Raw genomic sequence first — 19,198 nt, forward strand, 5'->3', positions numbered from 1 at the left:
CTCTCTCCTGTTTTATGTACTTAATCCTGTTTCATAACAAGCTGCTGTGACTTATTTGAGGTATTAGTCTCCCAAATAATTCTCACCATACATTTGGTCTAATAACTGTTTTGTTTATATGTATCTTTAATTGTCAGAAATGATGTGTGCAATAGACATGTGAGATACTTTTGAAAAATAATTCACTTTCAAAGACACTTGCTTTCAAATAAATAAAACTTTTTTCTATTTCCTGTAGGTTTGCTCTTCATTTTATTTATCTTAATAAAAACATTAGCCTACTGGGAAATACCTGGATTTTTCATTGAAGGGATTGATAAAAGATTTCTTGAAACAGTCCTTTGGGCATGATAATTTTCATGCTGCTCAAGTATCTGAATTAGAATTTGTTAAATGAGTTAAACCCCACAATTGTAGCAGAGTGTAATCTTGTATTGGTCCATATTAGAAGTACGTATTCCAAAGTGATTGCAAGATAAGAAACGTTTTGTGTATTCTACACCTTTATTAAATAATACCTTGTCTAGAAAAGCCATTTGGTAGTCTGTTTGCCCCAGCTAGGTTTGATAGGATTAAATATTTTTAAATGACTGTGCACTTCTCCTGGTGGGGAAAATTATGGAACAAGTCTAACCAATTCTCTTCTCTTTTTACATCTGTCACTTCAAGAATCAGCATTTCATTGCCTGTGCTATATTCTGTGGGGTTTTTTTAGATTCTCTGGTTTCTGTTCCCTTACAGCTTATTTTACTCCCTTTCTGATTTTCCTCCTTGTTGCTTGTTTGTGTGCCTTTGCCTTGATTGCCTTTTTACGGAATACCCGTGAGGTTACCAAACAATTCTGACTAATTTGTGGTAATATTTAAAATAGAGAATTTGTGTTCCAAGATCATTTGAAATACTTTAAACATCAGAAGCACACTCATATTGCCTTGAAAAGTGTATGTGTGCTGGCTTTTGTCAGTACAATGTGAAATGCTAAATATCTTTACTTGTTTCAAGATAATATTTTATAAATCCACTGAAGAATTCATAATGTAGGGTCTCTGCAGTAGCAAGGGGCTTTGCTTGTAGGACAGAGGGGTGTTGAACAGAAATAGAAGGACATTGTCTCTCGTTGTTGAATTCTTTCAATATTTTGCTGATTCAGCCACTCATCACAGTTGGAGTTTCTGCTGGTGCAGGTTTGCTGCTGAGGGAAGAGCTCTGTGGTCTGTAGAAGACACAGCTTTGCCAGGGTCAGCCTGACAAAGCCATTACAACAACATCGCTGCCTCCAGAGCTGCCTGTTCCTCAGGAGAATCGCTCTTCTGTCCGTTTTTGTCACAGTTCTTCATTTCAGTGCCACATTCTGTATTTACAGAGCAGTGCTGCATCCCCAGCTCTGTTTACCTGTGTGTGAAATGAAGTGTACTTGCCTGAGCCACTGATCTATCGCCTTGGAAAAAGGAAAAGGAGAGAAGTCTTAGTGGTGGTCTACAGTGGGCTGTGTGTTTTCAACAGGCTCTTGCATTGAGTAGATCCCAAGAGCTCTTCTCAGGTTTTCATAAATAAACAGGGTCACAGCTGTTCTTTCCTTTGGTGAACTGACAAATTTGGAAGCTGCCCTGCAGGTGACCCATGTGCATGTGAATTTTGCAATCCACCATGTTCAGTGTTTGCTCATGTCAGTGTGGCCCAGCGCGCTGGAGCGTGCAGGGAGTGCGCTGGGATTCGTGGGAGAGGAGAGGTCGGACTCTGCCGAGCTGCTTCTGCCCCTCCTCTGCCTGGCGAGAGGCACCACAAAAAAGTTTCACCTCAATCATGAATTGTATTATGAAGCTTTTTCAGGACATATATTTCCCTTGGAATGTACTTTAGCTGGCAAAGTAAGTAGTTTTTCAAGTAAATGCTCATGCAGCTATCTCTGTAAAAGCATATATGCTTTTTTATGCATGAGATTTTTATTTTTTTTCAATAATAGTTGCCCTTTGTGACTACATCTGCACACATTACTGCCTGTGGTTCCATATGAGAGCATTAAGAAGTCAAATAACTTTTACTTCCTGCATTTACTTTTTCTGTTGTTAGGAAGAGATGTTCCAGTTATTGCTAAATCTACTTCCTGCTCAGATTATAAATATTGTTTTTCAACAAATGTGAGGAAAAAACTTACTAATGACCATCTAAATATTGATCCCAGTGAGAAAAGAAACCTGTCAGTTTTCCTGTGTGGGAGAGAATGTTTTGGCACATGTTAGGTTTTCAATCTTCAAGATTTTAATGCAACCAGACGGCAAGATTTAATTGTTCTTACAGGATGGACAATAGGGGTCTCCTCTGCCAACAGGATAGCAGTAATTCTAACAACCTTTTTCAGAAGACCTCTTCCTACGAGGTCGGTAGTAAGGACGCTAAGCTCCAGATATCCTTGAATCTTCTAATAGCGTGGTTATGGATTTGCATATGTAATGATATTGAGGATCAAATGAGATAAATGGACATCAGCAAGTACACACATTTATTTACTGAAGAAGGACTGCACAGACATTCCATTGGTTACTTTGACTTTTCTTGTGGATGCTGTCTCAGTAAGCATCTCAAATATTTAGGCTAACTCGCACGTTGTGAAGCAAATGCGAAGGTACCTCTTGGGGATGGATGTGGAATGTTTCAGGACAAGACTTTTAAGCAGTGCAACTGGAGCGGGAGAGCTGGTGTTCATCCTCATTTCTGTGGCCAAGATAATTAAAAGTAAAAGCTGGAAACATTTAAGGAAAGAGAGGATGGCAAATTTTCAGAGGTAGTGTTGTAGACTGTCTTTTTTTTTTTTTTATTCAAGTCTATGACATTAGGAATTTAATAGGAACTGGAAGATGCTGCCTTTCTGAGAAGTGAGAAAATCAGCTGTTGAGAAGTATCTTGCCTGTGTATATGCAGGAATGTGTTCCTGAGTTCAGACTCAGGGTAGCCAGGAGCTGGAATAGGCTCTATTCACAGATGTCTCTCCAGCTTGTTTTGTGTACTAACTCCCAACCATATGCACTTTGTTCTGTTTTCCTTTTCAGTCACTATGTTGCAGATTGCTGACCCTGTTTTATAGGTTTCTTTCAACCTCTGGGGTCATAGACTGGTTCAGGATAGACGGCATAGCAGTATGTCATACAGGATACTCTCATGCTGGAAGCATGGTCAGCACTCGATCCAAACCATGCTGCTTGGAGCTCTGGTCTTGAAAGCCTCTGTGAGTGGAGATTCCACAATGTCAGTCGGTTGTAACCTGCTCATTGTCTTGACAAAATGGTGCTAAAGACTCACACAAAATCTTTGTGTGGTGTCAGACCTTCATCCACTGGTCAGTCTGCTGTTCATCCCACGTGTTCCCTGCACTGCCTGGACTGCAGTGACTCACATTACTACTCTGCTTCGTTAGCTGCTGTTGTAGCCGAGGCTTTTAAAATGCTAAACTGTAGTTGTGTCATCAAATGTGATCCAAATGCATCTTGCTGAATTATCAGGTGGTGGTTCTGAACATCACCGCATAATCTGTCAGAGCAATTTAGCAACTACGACATATCAGGTTCTTGCTTATGATCCATTTTTTTAATGCATTTTTTTCATCATATTGTAAATTATAGTTCTTGGTGATATTTTTATTTTATTCTGTTTAGTGAAATACTGAGCTATCCTGCTTCAGCTAATGGAGCAAAAGAAAGGTATTTAAACTGGAGAATGCTGCTGTTTTCATGGGTGACTAATGTGTGATCTCACAGTATACCACCATTCTGAATACCCTTGATTCTTTAAAAACAGGGAGAATAGCTTTAAAGCATTTTTGTCAAATATATTTGAATTCTTTTTTAACTGAAAATTGAAACCCTTAATAATCTGAGAATGGTGTTTTCCTCATTAAATGCAGTCAAAAGAGAGATTAAAGGACAGAATTTTTTCAAATTATTCCTCAAAAATCTTCACAAAAATCATTACTAGTCTAAGCTTTAAGGACCCCAGCACTTTTCTAGATTCTTCATGCTAATTGCAAAGCATGATCTATTTTTTTTTTTCTATATTTCTGCTCTAGAAAACAGTTTTACATAAATCTTGAAATGGATGTAGAGGCCTTGTCTCTGTTATCAGCAAAGCATTTTCCAGGTTGTTGTTGGAGTCGGGAGCTGAGCAGGAGCCAGGCCAGTGCAGGGCCGGTCCGAGTGTTCCCCTGTCAGGTTTCTGGGACTGTGGGTGTGTGTCAGGGGAAACGAGGTTGTGCCTGTGGATCTCACTGGCTTTGCTTGAGCACAGGCCGTGCCACTGAAATGTTTGTACCATGTTCTCCATTCGTCTGGGCTTCGTGATGACATTTCAGCACAGACCTACTGATGGACCCAAACTGTTACACCCTCTGACCAGTCATGGTACTAAGCCTGCAACTGCCTGGTTGGATCTGCACGTGCCACCTTTTTGAAGATGCTGGACTGGGATTTTGAAGCTTTGGTAGACCTGGGCTACGTTGTCTGTTTGGGCACATTTGCCATACTGTCGGTGGCATGCTCTGTAGCATTGTTATTTATTGTCTGGGATTTTCCACTTCCCAGGATACCTTCATTCTCCTGTTACGTAAGGTGATGGTGAGTTGATTGTATTCAGATCTTATTTACAGAGTATTTTAAGGATATTTGGGATAATTGAATGTGATCAGTGAGGAACATGTCCTTGATACTGAACTGTTATGTGGAGCTCCATGCAGATACAGTAGAACAGATCAGGTTTATAGGTCAGTTGTTATATGTATGAGAACTAAACAGTGTTTATGGTGCAGCTGGGAAATAATTGAAAGTGACTTGGTTTGGTGGCTTTTGGTTTCCTTTTTTTTTTTTTTTAATATGTATATAAAAAGAAGCATTGCAACACAAATTGATTAATGAGTTGAACCAGAGATGGAAGGAAGATGAAGAAGGCAGGGCCTGAGGGGAAGAGAGTGACAAGGCTTGATGCATTTTCTTGAAATTTCTGTTAAAATTTGCTGCCAAATGAGGAATGTAGATCTTAACTTCAGAAAGCATTTCCTTACTTGATGTATTACAAATGTAATTCCTTTGTGAATAGAGTACCCTGTTTCAGTATTGTAGCTCTTCATTTTCAGTTAGATCCTTAATATATACAACATTTAAAGCTGAGTGGCAGTGAATAACTTGGGTAAATACTGTGTAGGAGGTTGGGGGTTTTTATTTAAATATCTTGATGCAGTTAAATAATTGTTTTGAAGATCTAGGCACAAGCTTTTGAGTTAGTGTTTACATATTTGCCCTGAGCTGAACTCCTACGGGGTTTTATTATTTAGATTAACAGGTAAATGTTTTATGTTATAAACTGTTTAAAGTATAAATCTGCTGAAAATTAAAGCCACCTGTCTCAAACATTACACCTTCATCTTCTCGTTAGCCCCAATTAAAATGTATCAGACAGGTAAAGGGTTTATGGGATAAATAGTAGAATATTCTGCTTTTGATTAATTGCTAGGAAGTAATACTAGAAAAAGGAAGGATGTCCTAAAAGCCTTTTTGCTTCACAAATTGCATTCTAAGCACAAGCAGTTCTATTGATGGCTTTCTTTGAGGCCCAGATTGTAAACAGCTGTTTAATAGCATCTTTAAGGCAAATGAGTCTTATTGCATTAAGCAATAGGAATTGCACCTTTTTTCTGTTCAGTGCTCAGTTTTTATTTTGTCTTTCATTTTAACTTGTTATGGTCCTAATTCATTAATCTATGCACATTCAATAAAGTTGTTAAGCCTTAGTTAAATTTATGCTCTGTAGAGCTGCCACATGGTTCTAAACATGCACTGAGGATGATGCAGATTTTGACATTTTAAATTCTAAAAAAGAGACCAAATTTAGTAGAAGGTTAGAGTGAGATGAAGTAAAATATCTGGCATGTCTCTGAACTACTGAGACATAATACTTAATCTAAACCATACCAACGATTTTTGTTCTTAATTCCTGAATTAACAAGCACTAAGCTCTACAATCACAGGTAGTCATTTGGATCATGGGAAGATGCCACTTGTAGTGGTAGGGAGTCAGGCTCTTGAGAAATGTTTACTGTGGACCCATAAAATGACAGTTTGGTGGGAAGTATCTCCTTACTGTGGCTGTTATATGTTATAATCTATCTTGTGTCCTCAATAGAGATGAAAAGTGTAACTGAATGATGGAAGTTGCATTTGACCCAGAGAAATGAAGTACAGTAGTGTACTAGATTGCATTCTCCTGGATTAATGTCGAGAGATCTCTCTTAATCTTCTCAATTCCTTGCACTCTTGGAGACGATGTCAGGGAAAGCTTAATGTTACTTCTTTTTTTTTTTAGTCCAATATCGAATTCATTTACTGTTTATGAATCAGTAAAAAAATGTACATGGAATCATGTTTGACCTGTGAGTTTCTATAAACAAAATACATAATTATTGGTTTGCAATAAGCTAAGTTTTATTAGATTTTTTGAAAGGTAGGAATAATTTTGCTGCCATCTCTTATCTCTAGCAATATCATTCATTCATTAGGTATCTTCTGTTATAAAGCATTCTTTGACACATGGTTTAGATCAGACGAAAACTGACTTTTTAATTTTGTGGAAGTATTAAATTAAGAAATTTTTGTTGATTGTTAGGCTAATATACAGTTGCATCAGTTGCCAGCAAAGTCCTGGATGGTCAGTTTTAGTTGAAGTGTTAGAAGCCAAAATCAGAACACCACGACAGATTAGAGTAGTTCAGATTTGGATGATGGGGATGATGAAGATGAGCCAAAAAACTGTGAGTGAGTGTACACCATAGTTGGAATACAAAGGGTAAATTGCATACTTGTAAGGGCATTTAAGAACATGCTGCCGCCTAAAATGGCATTTTCATCTTCCTGCTCTCTGCTTGAGAATGAATGTTCTTGCTCTCTCCCTTTTGTTGGTGTGTTTGTGGAGCTGTTTGGTCGGTCACATCAACACACTGAGGAACTGAAGCTAACCCCTTCAAACAACAATAAATAAACTGAAATGGGATGAGATGGAGAGAATGTGTCATCTAAGTGGACTTATGGGTGCTTGTGTCATGTAAAGAGTTCCATAAAATCAGTATAGGTGACAGGGATTTCATAGATAACAATCAAAGTTGGAAAGAGTATGGAGCAGAATAGGGTTACAAGCTGTTTAAAGATGAGGGCAGAGATGCAGAAAACAAAGACTCTGGTTTAGTGGGTTTTATTTTTGTTGTTGTTATCATTATTTTAATTTTAGGCTTTAAACCTGTAGTTCCTGCCTTTGACAGCATAAAGGCAATGGTACTATGTGCTATCACTATATAAGTACTGTCATATTCTGCTTAGTGTGACCCTTTATTTGCATTTTTGAATCTCTGGTGGCCAGAAGCAATGTAGAGAGTGTCTGGTAAGTAGTGTGTTTTCTGGGGCCCTGGTGGGGATTGTGCTGCAGTTTCACTAATAGCTCCTTCAGCTGCAGAACTGGCTCTAGCAGTCTTGTAGATGTGCTACATGGTAGGTCTTTATGAGATGGTTGTAGTGTAGCTGACAATCCTGATTTTTCATTCCTGTTCCGTTCTCCAGCATAGTTTACCATGTATCTCCACATATGTTTGCCCCAACACTGTGGGACATGGAAAGAATAGCTCTGTGTTGAGGCTTCCTTCTTGTATTCTTGTGTTTGGCTGCTGCTCTGGTTAATGATCAAGAAAAAAACCCAACAAGATGAAAAGCCAAAATAAGACACTTACCAGCTTCCTAGGCCTCTGTGCCCTGTTCCTTCTTCCCACTCTCTGTTCCTGCCTTTATGATTGTTTGTATATGGTAAATGAGATGTATGGTACTTCACATGTTGCAAATCCATGTCTTTTGCTTTAGCTTTTACCAGATTCGTGTATCTATGAAAATTCCTCCAAGAATTCCACACAAATTGGAAGCTAGCTTGTTACATGCAACTGGTAAGTGCAAAAACTTTTAGTAAATGAGGTCATTATCTTGCTGCTAATTAAGGGAGCATGCTTTTTGTATTGTATTGTTACAACTAATATTAAATGTTTTTATTGTGTTAATAACAAAATTTAAAAACCTAAGTTGTTTCATGATGACCTGCTGAAAAACTAGTTTGTTCTTAGCAGTGAGACTTAAAAATTGATTACAGAATTTGTGTTACTGTTTTTCCTCTGTTAGTTCCATTTGTTGTTAGCAGAACATGTTGATTCCTTTATATTAGTGTCTTCTGTTTTTTCCCCTGACTTGTTCAGTTTTCTCCATGTTTCAGGCTAAGATGACAAAGGGCAGATCTTATTTAAGTTGATATCCTCAGAGTAATGGAGAACTTCAGATACAGACTTCTATACAGATTGTTGTGGTTTTGTTTCCAAAAAGAAGACTCTGAAAAGATCTAGTCTTGCTGATTTCAAACTTGTTCTCTTACTGTCTTGTGGCAACACTGAAAATTGATTTAACCTCCTGAACAGAATTACCCACTCCATCATATTTTTTTTTCTTTCTTTGGTTACTTTGTCCAGGCAAACTGAACCTGGAGACACCTGTTGTGTACTCCTAATTTGGTGAAGCCCACACCTCAGCATTCTGTAAAAATGTGAAAAGCAAAAAATGAATTAAGTTTTCAAATGTCAGGTGGAATTCTAGGAATTGCAAGGAAGAAAAACCTACTGCAGTCTGCGAAAATGTGATATGAGATTACGGAAACCTGAATTTTTGAGGCAGTTTTAAAAGTAACTCTGGATAGAGCAACAATGTAGATACTGAATTTTAGTCATGCTTCCTGAATATTTCTTGGATTTGTGTGAAATAAATAATTCTTAGGAACCAAGATTATTCCACTTCAAAGGCAAAGTTTAGTATGGGTTATGGAATTTAGCTCAGCTAAAGTGATCCTTTAGTAACCAATAACTTTTTAAGTAGTGTCACTTAATGCTATGTTTAATATCACTGAAAAAGAAGTTTTTCCATTTCATGGTATATTTTAGAATGGTCTTCAGTTGTTTTTTCCAGAAAGCTGCGATCTTGTTTATAAGCTGTGATGTGTGTTAGCTCCTTTGTCTCTCATTATCAGACACAGAGCATGTAAACATTAGGACTGCAATTTGTTGTGAGTTTAGATCAGCAGTGCTATTAAAAAAAGAGAAATCAGCCTGTGATTGCCCCTGGCCACTCCTTCCCTTCATGTTGCTCTGTTGACGTGTCTGATTGGGCCTGGGAATGTGACTGGGGAACTCATTCAGCTAACAAGCAACTGTTTTACGAAAGCCCAAACCCCTCCAAGCTCAAAAAGTGGGGTCCTTTTCAGATCAGACTCTCAGTTTGGTTTGTCAGGTAGTTGCTGATAATGTTTGCGCCACAACAGAGTGGAGAGAAGGGTACGAGCTGATCAATGAAAGGGTATTAATTTGTCCTTTTTGTGGGTGTGATAGTGCTTGGTCTGGCTGAGGACCTCTGCCTTCCATTCCTTTCAGCTGCTTCTGAATTAGCAGAGCTGGATGCTGTAGCTGTAACTCTCAGCTCTCCTGCTCAAGGTGGTGGAATAGCTGATGCCAGTTACTGAGACCAATGTTATTTGTAGAAAACAGCTGCTGTTAGGCTACGTGTGCACTAGCGCTAAGAGGGTTGACCCAGCCATCTGAAAGTTTCTGTTGCTTGTTGACCATAGAGGAGGCTGTACAGGGGCCCTCAATGCTCACTCTTGAGTATGACATCCTGTATTGGTCAGGTACTTCTCCCTATACTTCTTCATCTCTTATCCTGTCTTTCTCATACCTACCTGTTCTAAATACTATTCCTTTTGACAGTGTCATGATTTTCTCACTCCAGTCCAAGTGATTTTGCCTACTTGTAGCTCTCCCTGGCCTCTGCAGAAGTCACCTGCGGGTTCCTTACCTGAGCTGTGTGTTTACCCTTCTCCCACAGACTGTTTGTTTGATCTGTCTCTTCCTTTGGTTTCCTTGAGTCAAACATATAGGCTCAGTTTTTCCCTTCTTCCTGTTCCTTTGCATCTCCTTCCACACCTTGCCCAGCCTTTCCTAGCTCTTCATGAGGTCCTGTGATTATTTAAATTCTGTTTTCTGCTATTTGTATTTCCCATGTCTTTTAGTAGTTCAGTAGAATTGTTCAGGACCCAGAACAAGTGTCATTACAGATGTGGTGGGATAAGCCACTTGCTTTAGCTCCAGCCTTGTGAAGGTCTTGTGGCGTTCCTGTAATTTGAAGAGAGATGTAGTCATGCTCTAGAAAGTTAAAAGAAAAACATATGTAATTCTAGCCTGTATGAGGTCGTTTCAGATTTGAGTATGTTCTGAATTCCTACTTTTGTTAGAAACTTGTGGCTGGTTTTCGGGGGAAAAAAAAAGGAGGGGCAAAAAGGCAGGTTAGAAATGAGATGTACATTTTTACAATGCAGGAATAAATTAATTTTCCACTCTTTTTCCTCTTTGTCACTGAGATGGCTTTTCATGTGTATAGAAGCCTAGAAATAGTCTTGGCCAGTCAGTGAATAGTTGGCTTAACAAACAGTAGTTTTGCCTTGTTCACTTCAGGTTTGTGAGATCTTTCTCCCCCTGTAGACGTGGCTCAGCCTTTTTCTGGTGTCAGGTTTTCCTCTTGGACTCTTCTCTCTCACTTCTAAGGGGCAGTTTCATCTTACACTGGAGTCAGCAGAACTGAGGGCTGCAACGTGGAGTTGGACGCTGCGTAGGAAGTGGGACCTCAGCCACGTCTCTTCTTTTGTATCAGCTGGAGTGGGAGATCCCTTCTGCTGATGCTGTGCGGTTATATCAGATTACATGTCATGTGAAACCATACCTGCTCTGCCCTTTACCTGGAACTGATGACGGATATAAGCTGAAAGTGGCATTATATATAGGGGAATTAGTCTTTAATGATTCAACCTTTGGAGGCATATTTTTTCCAGGGCACCTAGATCGATGACACATATGGAAAGCTTTTCAGCAAACCCAGTATTTTGACTTGTTTCTAGTTTCTGAAGGGAAGTTGAACTAAGATGTTATGAAGATTATAGAGTGGGAATATTTGCCAGGTGCAGTGATTTTTCTGAGAGGTCTGTAGACCCCAAATATAAAGTAAAAACTTTGCAGATTCTTTTTTCATTTGTGGATTCCTTTGAGGTAATATGTTAAGAAGAATCAAAAGAATTTTTTAAAATGTTTTGTACCCTCATTTACACAATTTCTATGACTTGGTGTTCTGGAAGAGGTTAATGTTACTGGGGCTGTTTGTAGAGGAGGAATATGAGTGTGTCTGTTTTTCTGTTACTTTTGTTCTTCCAAGTTCCATCTTCTGTTACGTGTTGTTTCATAGGATACTGCCTATCATAATATTTCCTGTGTGATAATCTCTTGCTATTATGCTAAGTACTTCCTCAAAAACTGTTTTAAGCCATTCCCTTTCTCATTTCTTCAAGTCTTTCAACTTTTTCTTGTTTGTTTTTTGTTTTGTTTTGTTTTGTTTTTTAAAGGATTCCCTGACCATTTATCACACTTTTCTGAACTCTTTCTGATGAGCAGCCTCTAGACTGAATGCAGAAGTGTCATATTGAATGAGAAGTCTAAGGTTCAGGTGATACACTTGGCACTGGTCTGACCAGAGTAGTATGCACTATCTGGAAGGAAAGAACAAACCACCCATGTTCTTGATTAAGTCAGTGGAGTGATGCATGTCACTTTAACCTCTTTTCCTCATCTGTAGGTAGTTAACAGTTCCCAGTGTGGTTAAACCTTGCAAATCAACATGAATGCTGGATGAAACACAGACAGATTTCAGGATTTCTATTAGAATTTTTGATGGCTAGAATGTCTTGTTCCAGTTTCGAACAAAGCAAAAATTCTTCAGTCTAGAACTCATACCAAAAACAAATTACATTAAAAATATTGGTACAGTATTTATTTGAAACAAAATGCTCCTTCAAACTCCAGCAGTTGCTGACTGGAATGGAAAGTGCTGATTTTGTTGGTGTTACAGTTTTAATAGTGGTCATGAAACTGGTAGGAATGATAGTTTCACTTATTAGCTGCTCTGAGGTTTCCAGATTCTAGAGTGATTACATTAATGCTGGTTTCTCTTTTCAGGTGCAGATCTTGCCTTTCCTGCTTCAGTCCATGATAATATAGTTTGCAGTAAAACATTTCAGATTCTTTACAAAAACGAGGAAGTTTCTGTGAACGATGTGATGATTTTCAAAATAAAAATGCTGTTAGATGAAAGGAAGGTAATCTGCCGTTCAACCTTACTATATACAGATAACTAAGTCTTCATTAAGTACTGTTTGGATTAGTATAAATAAGGGACCTAAAAGGTTTTCATGCTTCTACGATTTCTTCTTAGATTGAGGAGTCTCTTAATGAAATGAATTTTCTGCTGACGTTGGATCTACACTTCACGGATACAGACTATTCGTAAGTTTAAATATAGAAGATTTTATTAAAGCAACAAGATATTTTATCTTTTTAAACTGATTAAATCTTTACTATATGTGGACATAGTGTGTTTGTATTAGACATATATGAGGGTAAAAAAAGAAATCCAACTGAAGTCCATTAAGATTTCATAACTGGCTTGTCTCATTCTGATTTTTTTTTTCCTGGGAGAGATGTCATTGTATTCCAAAGTTAAGACCTATGCTAAATTGCTATCTATTTTAGTTATTAATAACTTGCACTTTAAATATGATTGTTTTAATTGTATGTTGTTTTGTTTTAATTTCTTTTTAGACCAGATGACCTGAGCACACTACAGCCAATTAGTAGCCGAACTTTGAAGTTGCACTTTAACTTACACCGGGGCCTTCATCATTATGTTAATGTTATGTTTGATTACTTCCACCTTTCTGTCATATCGGTTATAGTCCATGCTTCTTTGGTTGCTCTACATCAGCCATTGATAAGGTAATCCCTTGTTATTAAAATGCAAATAAATTATTGAGTGTCCAAATGGAAATGTTATAAAAATAGGATACTCATGAAAGAGCTAAATCTATGGCCAGTGTAGTTTTCTTCATGATGATTTTGGAATTCAAGGCCCAGAGGGATGAGAAACTTCTTGTTTTCAAAGTTACCTGAAAAAAATTTTGAGTTTGTTTTTGTTAGAAATGAGAGCATGTAGTGTAGAAGAGAGATACACCCAAGACCAGAGAAGGGGAGGAATGCATAAATATCTGTATTTATACATGTATATTTATATGTTTAAATATTTATATATTTTCTTAATCGGGAAGATCTGCTGCTCACTCTCATTAGTGACAGAAATAGTTGCCATTAGTACAAACAGGGCATCTTCTCTTAGATAACTTCACAGTTTTCTGTTACTGCTGTAATGGCAATGATGTCTGCAAATGCTTTTAACATTTTCTAAAGTAAGTGGAAATGAAGAATTTCATTTTTCTCTTTGAAAAAACTGTTGCCTAATTTTTACTGAAGCTTTTTTATTTCATTGACTTGTATCACCCTTTGCAATCTCTGTTTACCTCACTTCTCTATCTTGAAAGTAAGTGTGAAAAAGGGCCATACAGTCAGTCACACATATGAAGTGTTCTTTCCACAGCTTTTTCTTTAGCTTATCTATATTTGCCTTCTTCCATGGCCTTCACATACTCCGTGCTACTTCCTTCAAGTTTCTTTGTATTCTAATTTAGGCTGTGCCATAAATGTCCAAACCTTTAGCTTAAGGTATTCCCGCTGCTCGTCCCTGTCTTCACGTCATGGAAAGCAATGTTTCTATGTATGTGAGGCAGCTGTTCGGTGCACTGTAGGACTGTGCTGGTTTGGCGGCTTCTAATGACTTCTTTCTTTTTTTGCCCCTCCGAGTTGGATTGTTCTGGTGATGTGTTTTAGGTGTGGTTATGTAGTAACTGAACTGGCTCATCTGAAGGGATGGGGAGAAGAGCAAGTAGTGAGGAGGTGAAAATTACCTTAAGCTAGTAGTGTTGTAGACTTCATTTGATAAAATAATGCCCTTAAAGTAGCAGCATGTATGTAAAGTGTAAGCTGTCACACTGTACCACAAGTGAAATTCAAGTGTTTCTCCTGTATTCATCCCATAGATAGTTCGAACTTCATTGTGAGAACATGAAAAACAGGTTTTGTTACTAGTTTTCAACCGAAAATGTATTTGTCCCTGCTGACTTTTAGAAGGTTGGAGAAAATCGGAGGTTTTTCATACAATTTATCATTTGTTTCTGGCTTTTTCAGGTGATGATACTATAATGCTGTATTTTAAACTTAACTTGATATAGCTTGTGTAAGGAGATATTGAAACAAAACAGCAACTTCCATGCTGCTTTGGTTATCTTCAGAATAGAATGTTACTGGTGTCCATAAACTTAAGGATCCAAGTTGTCCTTTAAATGAGTTTAGGGTGGGGAGAGGCAGAAACTTTTGAATTTACAGTGTTTTATTTCTGTTGCGCTATCCCATATTGTCATACTTAGGAAATACTTTATAGCCAACATAGCCCGCTTGCTTTTCGGGAACATCTCTTTCTGAAAAACCTGTACACTTCAGGCTTCACTCCCCTTCCTCCTTTAGGCTTTCCTGGGTGACAGTTTGCTCCTCTGTTTGGGTCACGCTCACATTATTGGCACCCCATCCACTCCTAGGAGGTTGTTTTTTGAGTGTTGTCATTTTCAGAGCAGCACCCAGGTTCTCTTCTTGGGAACAACCAGTGTTAACACTTTCCTTCAACGAGAGGAGATAATTCTGCTTGGTTACAGCCCTGGAGTCCTGTACAATCTACTTGTTTTATTAACCTGTCATTGCTTATTTCTGCCCATTATCTAAAAGGCCCCACTTTCCGTATTCAGTGATCTTTAATTGATTTTTCCTAGCTCTGTGTCCTCACAAGGCATTGTTGTAGGATGCTCTGTTCTCCCAGGCATTCAGGGCGGGCTTTCCTCTTCCCTAGGCAGAGGTCAGGCGTCTCTTAATAACACAGCGACGGCAGTTTGCGTGACAGCTTTGCAGCTGCTTGCTATAGTAAAGTTGGCTGAAAGTGATTGCCTCATACCTGTTACAGTTCAAAATTCATCCATATAGCTTAAACTTTCAGGAGTTTTCTTTAAATTAGTTGAGGCTTGCATTGGAAATAATGAGGAAGAGCTTCCACAGTCTGGCACAGTCTGCTGACCTTCATGGTGAGAGATAGCAACAGAACCACTGAGGGTAATAATTTGTTAAATTTCTGCGGCTGGCTGGAGATGCGCATTGAAGAGAACTGCCGGAGAACACTGTTTCCCTAGCGCAGTGCCAGAGACTGGCTGAGGTATTTGAGCCACCCCAAAGGGCTTTAAAAGGGCAGCCCACCATGCCAGGAGCTTCCAGGTTATTACTTAGAATCCTTGTTTCTGCTGCTTTTCAAGACAAATCAAGGATTTGTTTTAATGACAGTAGATTCGAGACACATAGTATGTTCAAATTATCAGTTAATTTGTGCTTTTTTCAGTTTTCCACGCCCAGCGAAGAATACATGGTTGAACCGGAATGCACCAGCACAAAACAGAGACTCTGTCGTTCCTTCTCTTGAAAGTGTGGTCTTTGGCAATAACTACACAAAACAGTTATCAGCAGATGTAAGAATGTATCACTGTAACATTTTATTTTTATTTTGTTGGGCAGTGTTAATTTTACCTTTTCTGGAGAAATATTGCTTGATAAAGAATAAACTTTGTTGTACTTACGGCAGTGTGCCACATGATATGAGAAATGAGACAAATTATTCCAAAAGGCTATGTTACATGCTTCAGGAACATGCAGAGGCAAAGCTTACAATGTTTAGTGTTTAACCTTGTTTTTAAGATATTGCAGTCTATTGAGAATTGCAAAAATATGGATGAGGTTCATGAAAAGAAGCAATTTATTTAGCTATCCTTTTAGTTATTCTGTAACACTCCATTTACTGTACAAAATTAATAAATACCTCTTTTTTTTTTTTTAGGGGTGCAGTTTTGTTGTTTCAGAGTCTTTCCTCAGCCATGCCTATAATTTCCATTATACACTTTGTGCCAGTTTGCTGCTTGCTTTCAAAGGGTTACACAGCTATTTCATTATGATAACAAAGGAGCTCCCCTCTTCTCACCGAATCGAACTGGGTATGTTGAATTTAATAAACTGCATCGCTTTCCTGTCTATGCTTATTAAAGATACCCCTCTTCTAGACTAAACTGGCATAAATTTCACACATCTTGTATATGTAACATCTTTTTGCTCGAACTGAGCTGGAATTTAATATCTCAAGGAAAACAAGTAGCACTGTTGCATTACTAATAAAATGGGGAGATAACAGCCTGAATTTATGCAAATATATTTTTTCTTGTTGGTCTTGATTTGCCCTGGTATTTGAAATCACCATGTTTAGTGGTGAGTAAGTTAGAGAAACTCTTAATCCAAGTAGCATGCTGTGCTTGGATGTTTGTTATAAGGAAACATTGTATATTTCCATAAAAATTGGACCTCTGTAAGCTTTGGTTTGAGAAGAATATCACAATGGAAACTTGTTTGAAAAAAGACCTACAAGAGGAAATTGCTGCTGACTCCATTTCTACTGTAACTTTTTAAACAGACTTAGTTACCTAAGACTTAGAAAAGGTCTTAATAGACAGAACTGTTTCTATAAAGCTGAGTAGTTAAAATATGCTTTCAGAGAAGATATTTCTTTAATAAAGTTAAACTCTTACAGGACAGTCTAACAGAAAGAAATGGAAGTTGTATGACAATGAAGACTTCTAGTAACTGCATCTGATAAAAGTAACTGTGAAAATGTTACATGAAATCTAATGCATGGAAATGTATGTTACATTTCTGCAGAATGCAGGTGTCTTAGAGAGCCAACCTCAACTAGGACAGTGGTGAAAGTAAAAAAGGAAAATATATTGGCATTATAAAGGATGAGTTAGACTTTTCTCTCATCAAGCATATACCATTTTAGTCATGTAAAGTTCTATATAAATCTGAAAAATAGGTCTTTTGGATTTGACACTGATTGTAGATAGCATTTATTGGTTTTATACTGTTTAGTTTTACCAATGTCAAAGCTAAGCATTATGAAACAATAAAGTTGAGATATGAAAACTATTTTTAAAATGTGATGTGGTCAATTAGTGAGTCAAAGAATTTTTAGCTTCTGTATTACAAAATACAAAGCTGTTTTTTGAATTTGTCTTTGAGGGAGGGAGCACATTACAAGTCTGTGCATAGAAAAATATCTGAAACGGAGACTTTATGTAAGCAAAAATACTGCTACAGTTACAGTGCAAAGAATATTTCTGTTTCAGTTATCTTAATCTTGATATGGAGGGGAACACCCTGTTAAAGGAATGACTCAACTCTTGGTCTTTCTTTTAAGGACAAAATGTGCTTTTTCCAAATAAAAATAATAATATCCGTTGGCGCTATTGCTGTGGTAAGGATAGACTTAGCCTAAATCTCGATACTTGAGTGTTTCAGATAGGACCTTCAATTCCCCTAAACATTCCTACAAAATATGTATGTAATAGAAAAAAGACGGCCATTGTGTTGCATCATTGGGTTGTATCTTTCAAACTTCATTGTAGTCTCCAGTAACATTTCCATAAGCTTCAGTGGAACTTGAGTCAGACCTTTGGTCATTTCTGTGGGTAATTTAGCTTACCTTTAGGAATCCAAGCTTGAACAGAAATGCCCAAAATAAGTATATGAAGATAAAATGACTACTTGCATTTAACATTCACTGTACATATTCTGCTGCTAGTTTGTTTCCTGTGGGTTTTGGGGTCTTTTTTTGTTATTTTTTTAAGTCTCTGCCAGAAGTACTTTGTTTTCTCATTTATAAATATTTTTTTTTTCATTTATTTCAGTTATTTTGTATATACATTGATTGGAACAATTGATATAACAGAAAGAACTAATAATGCAAATGTTAATTATGCTACTATTACTCACCTTTTGCTCATGAAAAATAACTAATGCATACCATTAACGCTACTTTTTCTAAAATCCATCAAAAGTTTGAAAAAAGCTGTGTTTCTGTGATGTCTATAAATAAACGTAAGCTCTCTGGATTTCACAAAGTACACAAATGTCATTTGCATTTATTTTTCATTTTTAAAGTAAATGAACTGTTTTACAGTGGAGCTTTTTGTGGGGGGAAGTTTAAAAGGGCTTTGCAGAATCTCGAGTCTCATTTAAATCCCAGAATTGTCACTTTTTTTGCTTTAAATTAAATTTTTATCTCTTTAATTTTGTTTTGTCTGTTTGCTTTGCTATTGCTCTGTCACGTAATTGTAACACAGGACAGTGATTTTGCAGAAGCACATGCAGGCAACTGTTGGACTCAATAACTGTAATTGAGCATTGAAGTATTATTGGGTTTAGGAAATAAAAAATGCTAGCTTTATGTATATCACAAGCGATATCTAATCTAGAATCTATACTAAAATTATATGCTTTCATGTACTGATCTAACTGCACTAATTGCTAGGCTAGCAATAAGCTTTTTGACTAACTTTAAGGCAAATAATAAATCACAGATGAAAAAAGGAGTGTAGTAACTAGTGATGTGTGTGCAATCCCTATAACTAGCCAAGGCCAGCATGCAGGTCCTTTATGAACGCCTTCTCAGAAGAAAATATCCACGAACCCAGAGAGACGCCTACCTAGGTATGTTTCCAAAGCAGGTGATATAACCCCTCAGCTTTTTATTAATAATATAAAATAATATATTATTCTTAATAATATAAAATAATAGATTATTTTGTAAACAGGAACATTATTTAATTATTCAGCCATATCAAGCATATGTTAAACTCTGAGGTCTGCAGTATTAAGCTACTTATTTCCTGGCTGAATATAGATAACAAAATGAGAAATTATGGCTGGGTTTTGGTTTAGTGTTTTTCTGCTTTACTAAACAAAAATTATTGAAGAGTTCAGTCAGTTGTCACCATTTAGATAAAATAGCTAAGAAATACAGTTTAATTTAATTCAGCAGAGACTCAATCTTTTAAATAATTAAAGACTAGTATCTTTTGCTCCTGAGAAACCTTTCAGGTTGCTTTTGGTATCTCAAGACTGGATCTGTCCAAACGCTACACAAAACATTCTCAGAGCTTAAGCTGCATTTTCCATATCTCGCTGGCCAGTTCTCCCTCTGGAGACTGTCGGTGTTGGTCTGATGCCGGACAAAAGATG

General features: G+C 37.4%; 1 protein-coding gene across 1 annotated transcript in view; it reads left to right on the forward strand.

Annotated features, from left to right (window-relative positions):
- The window catches only part of FAM135A (family with sequence similarity 135 member A), a gene marked incomplete at its 3' end in the record, with an annotated part of 75,276 nt that overhangs the window by 17,724 nt on the left and 38,354 nt on the right, over window positions 1–19,198 (forward strand). The window contains exons 3-9 of the mRNA XM_080342526.1: window positions 7,884–7,963; window positions 12,110–12,249; window positions 12,366–12,436; window positions 12,752–12,925; window positions 15,477–15,603; window positions 15,969–16,122; window positions 18,590–18,667. Coding sequence (XP_080198652.1) covers window positions 7,884–7,963; window positions 12,110–12,249; window positions 12,366–12,436; window positions 12,752–12,925; window positions 15,477–15,603; window positions 15,969–16,122; window positions 18,590–18,667 — 824 coding nt within the window. The remainder of the gene's footprint in view (window positions 1–7,883; window positions 7,964–12,109; window positions 12,250–12,365; window positions 12,437–12,751; window positions 12,926–15,476; window positions 15,604–15,968; window positions 16,123–18,589; window positions 18,668–19,198) is intronic.

This window comes from Nesoenas mayeri (assembly GCF_963082525.1).
Source record: "Nesoenas mayeri genome assembly, chromosome: 3".
Classification (NCBI taxonomy): Eukaryota; Metazoa; Chordata; class Aves; order Columbiformes; family Columbidae; genus Nesoenas; species Nesoenas mayeri.